The sequence below is a fragment of the Coenobita brevimanus genome, chromosome 81 (genome assembly GCF_032717465.1).
Source record: "Coenobita brevimanus isolate Jiangsu-jjx chromosome 81, ASM3271746v2, whole genome shotgun sequence".
Classification (NCBI taxonomy): domain Eukaryota; kingdom Metazoa; phylum Arthropoda; class Malacostraca; order Decapoda; family Coenobitidae; genus Coenobita; species Coenobita brevimanus.
The window spans coordinates 24,327,727-24,337,726 of NC_137034.1; the positions used below are offsets into that span (position 1 = coordinate 24,327,727).

Sequence of the window (10,000 nt, forward strand, 5' to 3'; positions counted from 1 at the left end):
GGGTCATGTTGAAGAAATTTTTTTTATGAATGGAGGTCACCCGTAATCAGGTGTATGCATTACCTTTTTTTTTTATTCTTTTGTTTTTCCTTCCTCTATTCTCCTACTGTAAAAAAAAAATGTTCAGTCATGAACGCCAGGGTAAAACTTGGACTCATAATGTCACGTTCTTGAGGAGGCGATTTTTTTGTGGCCACCCCTTCCTGATTTACGACGTCTGTCCGTAGATGATTAGACAGAATCAGATAGATGGATGGATAGATAGATAGATCGATGGGCAGACATAATGAACGATAGATAGGTAGACAGACAGACAGGTAGATAGATAGATAGATAAATGGATAGACAGCAGAAAGACAGACAGACAGATTGATAGCTAGATAGATAGATAGATAGATGGGAGGATGAACAGAAAGAGGTTCGAAATAGCTTCCCCAGAATATACACACGTGGCTCAGGGTAGGTTTAGTTAGGTTGGGATGATGATGATGATGATGATGATGTGGTGATGGTGGTGGTGGGTGTGGTAGTGATGATTATGATGATGACGCCAGTGGACTCAAGAAACACAAGCCAACTCACCGTAAACATTGAGTCTGGCTGAGTGCGCCTGGGAGCCGTGCGTGTTGTGTGCCGTGCAGGTGTACGTGCCACCCTCACGTACCGTCACGGCGCTCAAGTTCACGTGGCTGACTACCTCCCCCAGGGCCGTGCGGAAGCTGCCCACCGTCGTCCTAAACACGGGGGGAAAGCACAGTACACCTTAACAACCTAAACGCTCTGCCGCTCCTATGACTTACTCTCAGTTGAAAGAGGAAAAATATTAAAACTGTCCTAACCATGAAAATTTTGGCTGCTCACTTGTCCTGAACATGGGGAGAAAGGACAGTACATTTTAATACTTTCTAAACACTCTGCAGTTCTTGTGACTCCCTCTCAGTTGAATGGCATCCCCTGAAGTTAACTGCAGAAGGAAAATATTAAAACCGTCCTAATCATGAAATTTTGACCCCATTCCGTTTCCAGGATTGTGTGAAAACCACTCCCTCATGTTCTGAAGACAGGGGGGAAATGATGAACAATTCTGAACACTTCCATTTTCCTATTTTTCATATTATAAGCACCTTTCCAAATTCATGACACCTCTAAGGATCTGCTAGGATGGGTGAGACTGTTCCGGTCATGAACGAAGCACCGCCTATAGTCTCAGGAGGGTAGTAGCAGTAGTAGCTGTTCCCAAAGCAGTCTGGCCGAACAGCCCCGAGTCCCTTAGGAAGGCCATGGCCGAGACCGGGCTTTCCCACAGAGCTCTCAAAGAGTGTATGTTGTGTTGTTGGCGTAGGTGATTGTGTGCAATGCAGTCTTCCATAATGTGCTTAATAGTATGGGGTGCTGTGTTGGATCCTGGACAGGCATCAGCGACGGAGTCATGCAGCCTCTTCTGGTAGCTTAAGAGGGCTGGATGGTGCCCACATCTCAGCCTGGCCAGGTGGACCCTGTCCTCACGAGGAAGATAGGATTCAGAAGGGTGGATGTCAGGAGGCCGTCCATGCAGCTGTGTGTTGTCTTTAAGTGACTGAATGGAGCGGCGAGTGATCTGAATGTGGATATGCTTCTGGAAGCTGGTCTGAGGTGGGCGAGGGGGGAGAGATGACAGCATTTGTGTATGGTATCGTGTGATGGGTGTTGTTTTGATGTTCCTTGGTGTGGGTGGATGTGATGGCATGTACTGTAGTGGATGTTGTGGGTTTGTGGAGGCTGCAGCAAGAAACTGGGTGCCTCTCATGTCTAGATGATCCTTGACTTTGAGGACTTTGGTTTCTTGATGTAGGTGGTCTATGGGCGTAGTTGTTATGCGTGTTTCAGTATGCTTTGTTCACGGTACCTTACTGTTTCGTACATTGTGGATATACTTTTTATTTATTTATTTATTTATTAGTGTACCTGTGTGATGGCAGGAGGGGCTGGTGGTCGCGTGTCCAGGTGATGGCAGGTACAGGTGACCCCACGGCGGAACATTTGAGGGACACAGGATCCCCAGGGGTCACTGTCTGTTCGATGGGCGTGTACCGCAGCTGGGGAGCAGACTCTGGTGGCGAGGAGAAAGCTTAAATCAAACAAGGGATGATGATGATAATAATAGTAATAATCATAGCCATAATGATAATAATAATGATAATAATAATAATAATAATAATAATAATAATAATAATAGTCCCACTACTACAGCTACAACTACTGCTACTACTATTACTGCTACCACCACCACCACCACCACTACTACTACTACTACTACTAGTCAGGAAGAAAAAGCTGTAGATTAATGCCAATTGGGTGTATGAGTGTCATTAAGGCATAGATGAAATATAATAGTAATTGACAAGTAATACGAAACCCATTTATAAGGAAAATATATCACCACAATATATAACCTGAGAGCCAGGATTCCGGGGGCTTGACTGGTGAGTGAATGAGTGTCTGGCTCATTTTTCACAGGGGATACCGTTGATGGTTCTCTCTCTCTCTCTCTCTCTCTCTCTCTCTCTCTCTCTCTCTCTCTCTCTCCATCCTAAGGTGGGTATGAGAGGCCAGGAGGATAATGATGATGATGATGATGATGATAATGACTAAGTAGATATAGAGGGGAATAAACAAACTCCTGCTCACCTATCACAATGCCATATCATCATTTCTTAATTCAAGGTAGACCAGGTGAGCATACAGCCTAATTACCTATGCTAACTTACCTGTGTGGGAATAGTGCGACAGGCCCAAGTCCCTCGAGGCTCGTCTTAACCCCTTGCCGGCTGAACTTAGCACCTGACGGGAAGAAAATGAGTGATAATGGTACAAGGATTCGATAGTCCTTTCCCTGAGGCGCAGTAAATCCTCGTACGGTTAGAAGCAACTTTGATTTGAACGGCACCCTAGTCTGTTTGTTTTGCGACTGGTTTGTTTACAGATACAAATACAAAAAAATACAATCATTTACCTATAAGAGGCAAACGTAGCCAAATCTCTCCATTCTTGGAGATTTCAATGTTCACCACCACCTTTGGCTCTCCTCTCCTTTCACGGATCCACCTGGTGAACAAGCCTACATCTTTTCTATCCTTAATGACCTAGAGCAGCTTGTACAGCACCCTACCCGTATCCCTGACCGCCTTGGAGAGAGCTCCAACATACTTGACCTCTTCCTCACAACTAATCCTTCTGCTTACTCTGTTAATCTTTTCTCTCCGTCGGGCTCCTCCGATCACAACCTTATTACCTTAACCTGTCCTATCGCTCCAGTACGGCCTGCGGACCCTCCAGGGAAACGTCGTCTCTGGCATTTTGGAGCTGCGGACTGGGAGGTCCTCAGGCAGTACTTCTTTGATTTTCCCTGGAATGATTATCGCTTCCATGCCCGTGAGCCATCTGAGTGTGCCTTGCGCATTACGGAGGTTATTCTCTCGGGCATGGAAGCATACATTCCTTTCTCATATCCTTTGACTAACGCAAGAAAGCCTTGGTTTAATCACGCTTGTTCTAATGCTGTCCGCAACAAGGAGCAGGCCTACAAAAGGTACCGGAGCCAACCCACCCCTGAATCACATAATCTTTACGTTTCTGCCCGGAATCGTGCTAAGTCTGTTCTTCGCTTTACTAAAAATAATTTCATCCATACTAAATGCTCTCAACTCTCCAACTCGAATTCTTCCCGCTCCTTCTGGCACCTTGCCAAAAATCTTTCTAACAACTTTACCTCATCATCCTTCCCTCCTCTTTTCTACTCTGATGGTTCTGTAGCTATTTCTTCTACTGATAAAGCAGATCTCTTCGCACAGACTTTCTCCTCCAATTCCACCTTAGACGATTCCGGTGCTGTTCCTCCATCACTTCCCCCCTCTGACTTCCTCATGGCTGACATTAAAATTTCTTCAGTTGATGTATTTTCTGCCATTACTGGCCTCAATACTAACAAGGTATATGGGCCTGATGGGGTCCCTCCTGTTGTTCTCAAAAACTGTGCTTCTGTGCTTACACCCTGCCTAGGCAAACTATTTCGCCTTTGTCTGTCAACTTGTACCTTTCCTTCTTGCTGGAAGTTTGCTCTCATTCAGCCAGTCCCAAAGAAGGGTGACCACTCCCAACCCTCCAACTATCGTCCAATTGCTTTAACGTCCTGTATTTCAAAAGTTTTCGAGTCAATTCTTAATAAAAAATTTTAAGGCATCTTTCCTATCACAACCTTCTTTCCGATTGTCAGTATGGGTTCCGTCAGGGACGCTCCACTGGCGATCTTCTCACCTACCTTTCAGACTCCTGGTCATCCTCCTTTCGGGACTTTGGCGAAAGCTTTGCCATTGCACTTGACATCTCAAAGGCTTTCGATCGAGTCTGGCATAAATCTTTAATTTCCAAACTGCCCTCCTACGGTTTCTATCCTTCTATCTGTGCCTTCATCGCTAGCTTCCTTTCTGGTCGTTCTATAGCCGCTGTCGTAGACGGCCATCGTTCTTCTCCTAGATCTATCAACAGTGGTGTTCCTCAGGGCTCTGTCCTATCACCAACTCTCTTCCTTTTATTCATCAATGATCTAAGCTGTACATCTAACCCTATCCACTCATACGCTGATGACTCCACCCTTCACCTTTCCATACGGTTCCCGCAACGCCCATCTCAACAGTTACTTCAAGAAACAAGGGATGAGGCTATGGCACACCTAATGTCTGACTTGGCTCATATCTCTGACTGGGGTAAAAATAATATGGTTGTCTTTAATGCATCTAAGACTCAGTTCTTACACCTATCAACCCGACAAAATCTTCCACAGGTATACCCACTAATGTTTAATAATATTCAGATTAATCCTGCATCATCCTTGAACATGCTTGGGGTTTCATTTACTCGGGACTTATCTTGGAAAGATCATATTACATCTCTTGTAAAATCTGCTTCCAAGAGATTGGGTGTGCTAAGCCGACTCCGCTCTTTCTTTACCCCTGCACAATTGTTGACTCTATACAGGGGTTTTATCCGCCCCTGTGTGGAGTACAACTCTCATGTGTGGGGAGGCTCCCCACATACAGCTCTTCTCAATAGGGTGGAGTCAAAGGCTTTTCGTCTCATTAACTCTCCTCCTCTTACTGACTCCCTTCAACCTCTGTCTCTTCGCCGCATTGTTGCATCTTTATCTCTTTTCTATCGCTACTTTAATGGTCACTGCTCCTCTGAACTGTCTGCTTGCATTCCTCCACCTCTACGACGGGCGCGTAGCACCCGTCTGGCAGCAAACTCTCATCCCTTTTCTGTCCAACTCTCTAATGCAAGAGTTAACCGTTACTCCCAGTCTTTCATTTATGCAACAGGTCATCTCTGGAACTGTCTCCCTCTGTCTGTATTTCCTCCTGCCTATGATCTCCAGTCTTTCAAACGTAGTGTGTCCAGGCATCTCAAAATGATCGGATCTTGAATTTGGCTCTCTGTTGTATTTTGTTTTTCTCTTGGAGGGAACTGTCACTGCGGGCTCATGGCCTTTGGTTCCTTCTTCCTCACATAAAAAAAAAAAAAAAAAAATTTGCCATACCCTTTTCACTTTAACTTGGCCTAAAATTACCATCTCTCCATCTTGAATGCTGAGATATAACACAAGATTAACACTAGGGTATAGTGCTGGTCACGAAGAAGTGTTATGGAAAGCATGAGCAGGGGTGTAGTAATGCCAGTGTGTGCCAGTGAGTTACGGAAAATAAGCTGACTAAAGGACGAACATCTGGGCCAAGTTAAGGTGAGCGGACTTGAGTCAACGTTGCCTCTCTTACAGTTCAATTTCCCCTCCTTGAGACAAACATGCTAACTTGGAAGAAACCATTTATAGTGGAAAGGTAAAAATCTCTTCATTAATCTCTTCATAAACGTTTCTGTAATCAGGCAGGAAAAGTCACAAACGTCTCTCTAATGAAGCAGGAAATTTCTCAAACGTTTTCTCTAATTAAGCCGGAAAATTCACAGACGTTTCCCTAATTAAGCGGGAAAAATCACAAACGTTTCCCTAATTAAGCAGGAAAAATCACAAACTTTTCCCTAATTAAGCAGGAAAATTCAAAAACGTTTCTCTAATTAAGCAGGAAAATTGACAAACGTTTTTCTAATTAATCACGAAAATTCACAAACGTTCTCTGTTTAAACAGGAAAATTCGTAAACGTTTTCCCTAATAAAGCAGGGAAATTCACAGACGTTTATCTAATGAAGCAGAAACATTTAGAAACGTTACTCTACGTAGGAAAATTTACAAATTTTTCTCTAAGCAGGAAAATTCACAAACGTTTATTTAATTAAGGAAAAGAATTAAAGGGAAGAAAATCCGTATCTAGCCAGTGATGTAAACAATTAATTTCACCTTGGTCTCATCCACACTAAAGTCAGCACCATCAGGAAACTCTTCATTGTACAGGTCTTCCAAGTCACCTTGCTCCATACCATCCACTTCTAGGTCACTTCCTCTTCCGTGACCTCGCGACCTGTGACCTGCTGCCTCCTGCTGACCTCTTGCTTCCTGCTGACTGCTTAATCCTTCACCTCCCTTTGCGTGATTTTCGGTGTGGGTAGACAGGATGCCATTGGGGGTCACGCTACTGGCAGCTTGGGTGTGTGCAGTCATCCTGGTGAAGAGAATACGGTTAGTGTCAGAGGATGAGAAGGAAGAAGAAGAAAACGAGGAGGAGGAGGAAGTAGTGGTAGCAGAAGAAGAGGAGGAAGACGAAGAGGAGGAGGAGAAAAAGAAGAAGACGAAGAGGAGAAGGAGACGAAGAAAGAATGTTAGATGAATGCCAGTCGATTGCAGGTGGATCATTAAGACCGACAACCAAGGTGTTAAACTCTCAGCCTTCCTCTAGAACAAGAACCACACTTCCACCCAGGTCCCTAATGATAAGGCCGGGTGATGAGGGGGACGCAGACTGAGGCCCTTCGTCTGCACCGGCACGAGAAACGACCCCTGGATCTTTCATTTTCTAGCTGCACATGTTAACCACCGCACCAGCATCTATCCCAATGTAAAAGGTACAGTATTTTCATAACGTTACCTGCAACACGTGTTTTTCATTTTATTCAGTTACCTGTTTCTTGCCCTTGGTTTTATTACTCTGTTGAAGATGGATGAAGGTGTATGAATGAAGCAGGAATGGGGATACGCATTACGCAGAATTAATATAAAGAATCCATAATGAAATACACGGAAGAAACTGACAGACTTGCATCACATCTCATTTCTACCTTGGCATTCGATGCAGTGGTCTGTCCTACATGCATATCTTTTTTTTTTTTTTTATCTTATTACTTAGGGATCCAGCCGTGAATTTCGAAAGACTGAATAATGAGTAAGTGGATGTATTACCAGTATGACTAGCAGCGTTGTTGATGGCTTCCTGTTTGTGTGAGTTCCTGTTCCTGGATCCTGCCCACTTCATACGATAGTGGGAGATGATGATGATGATAATGACGATGTTTCGGTATTCCCTTTTTAACTCTCTCTCTCTCTCTCTCTCTCTCTCTCTCTCTCTCTCTCTCTCTCTCTCTCTCTCTCTCTCTCTCTCTCTCTCTTTTCCAAAACAAATAAAGACCGAGAACATTCCCTTTGACCCTCGAAATAAAAACTAGAGTTATCAAATCAAAATCAGCGCGAGTCCCCCCATCCAGTGACTGAAAGTTCCTCGTTTTCTCTAACACGATTACGTCCCACACGACCCTGGAGAGAAAGAGAGAGAGAGAGAGAGAGAGAGAGAGAGAGAGAGGGAGAGAGAGAGAGAGAGAGAGAGAGAGAGAAGAGAGAGTGAATTTGTCAATCGGTCCCTTGAATCTTAAATGCTTCATACCAGCGATTCGGTAACAGAGGGTGACATCAAAGCGTAATTTCGCAAACAGTATTATGCCTTGATAGCCAATCTTAGTATGAGCATAGCTGAATCACATGAAAATAAATAGATGAATAAATAAATAAATATGCAACATAAAAGAAGATGGAAACTAATATTGGCAAGGTAAAATAAGCAAGGTGTTAGCTGTCTCGAAGCGTACTCGAAAACCAAATTCAATAACTTTATCGTCTCTCGTTCAAAGGTGCGAGAAACGAGCTGCACCGATCACAAGAATTCAAACCCAGAGAAGCTTTTGAAAGGTAAGCACCCTACCATAGACCGTCACCTAATTCATGCATAAAACATCAAAGTATATGATCAGTTTTATACAGGTTAGAGGTTTTCTTCTGTTGATGATACTGGTCGATATAATGCCCTGTATAAATTCAAACCTGGGCCATTATACAGGCTAGTTTTATGAGCCAATAGGGTTTATAACTTTGTGGGTTTAATGATGTTTTTATGTACCGTTATAAAACTCGTATTTCACTGAGGAAATATTGACTTTGTGGGGCGATGCATACGAGAAACCTACACGGGGTGGCGCTGTCTACCACACGGGGGCGCCGGATCCCTACACAGTGTAAGAACTGTACTGTATGTGTAGGACGGCCCTACCGAAGTTGCTTACTTGCGGTCGATGGGTGTGGTCGATGAGACAGACGGGGGTTAAGCAATAGCAGGAATAACCATAAATAGAACCTACTCATTCTATGTCTTGCAGTGTTTGTACGCTTGCGTTAAGTGGTATTAGATGTGGAGAGGATGGAGAGCGAGAGACTGACGAGGAGAGTGTATGTGACTGAGGTGGAGGGGGAGAGAAGGAGGGGGAGGCCAAAAATGAGATGGAGGGATGGAGGTGAGAGGTATATGAGAGAGGGTGTGAGCTGGGAGCAGGGCAGTGAAATGGCAGGGGACAGGGCGACATGGAGGGGATTTGTTTGTGGCCACCCCTTACGGGATTAAGGCGTCTAGCAATAGATAGATAGATAGACAATTAAGATTATCCATCTAGGAGACAAACCTACTGTAGTGTAACCTAGCTTAATCTAACCAAAAATATATTAACAAAGACTATATTTATCGGTTTGTGTAGATTCCCAGGCAGATTTGAGAGAGAGAGAGAGAGAGAGAGAGAGAGAGAGAGAGAGAGAGAGAAAGAGTACAAAATAGCGAGGAAAGACAATTGAAAGGCTCTGGTTCGTGATGCCCATTAACAACATATTTTCCCTTCACTGCTGGAGGCCTATAATATGGGGCCAGGATTCCAGGGGCTTAAATGCCATGTGAATGGGTGAGTGGCCCATTTCACTGGACATGATGATTGTTCTCCCACTTCCTTACGTTGTCTTTCGTGGTTTCTGTATCTGATCTCATTCAATCATCCAGGGTGTAAAAAAGGTGATGGTGATGCTGGTGATGACGATTGTGATGATGATGATGGTACTAATGATGATGGTGATGAAGATGATGATGATGATAGTGATGGTGATTATAGTGACGATGATGATGATAATGATGATGATAATGGGATGATGATGATGGTCTTGGTGATGATGATGATGGTGATGGTGATGCTGCTGCTGCTGCTGCTGACTATGATGATGACGATGATGGTAATGATGATGATGTTGATGATGATGATGATGATTTATCCTTGCAGTGTCAGTGACTAGCAGTGTGACTAGCAAGGGCGCCTCCACCTCACAAGACTGATGGAGTGTGAGTCTCTGGGCAGGACGAGGAAGTGCCAGCACAAGGGTGACTGAATCTTGGCTTAGTTCCTTGTTCCTGGGGTCGTATCTATAGGTGGGTTTGCGGATTACGTGACACCTTTTCCATAGCGACTTATTCTGCACACCACACCTCAGTATCCCCTTGACTGGTAGTGACTTAATAATACCGGTATTAAAGGTAAGGAAATAATATACAAGAAAATGTTAAGGGGTATGGAAAATAAATCGCTAAGGAAGAGGTGTTACGGAGTCTTCTATGCGACGTCGAATATTTCCCTTATATATATATATATATATATATATATCATCATCATCATCATCATCATCATCACCATCACCATCACCATCACCATCACCATTAT

At 44.0% G+C, this 10,000-nt stretch overlaps 1 protein-coding gene across 1 annotated transcript in view; it reads right to left on the bottom strand.

Moving 5' to 3' along the window:
- LOC145409509 (cell adhesion molecule Dscam2-like) overlaps nt 1-6,647 on the bottom strand; it is a 78,521-nt gene extending 71,874 nt beyond the window's left edge. Inside the window, exons 1-4 of the mRNA XM_080279898.1 lie at nt 6,387-6,647; nt 2,748-2,820; nt 1,945-2,089; nt 583-734 (exon numbers count right to left, since the gene is read on the bottom strand). Coding sequence (XP_080136024.1) covers nt 583-734; nt 1,945-2,089; nt 2,748-2,820; nt 6,387-6,647 — 631 coding nt within the window. The remainder of the gene's footprint in view (nt 1-582; nt 735-1,944; nt 2,090-2,747; nt 2,821-6,386) is intronic.
- Between the last annotated feature and the right edge of the window lie 3,353 nt (nt 6,648-10,000).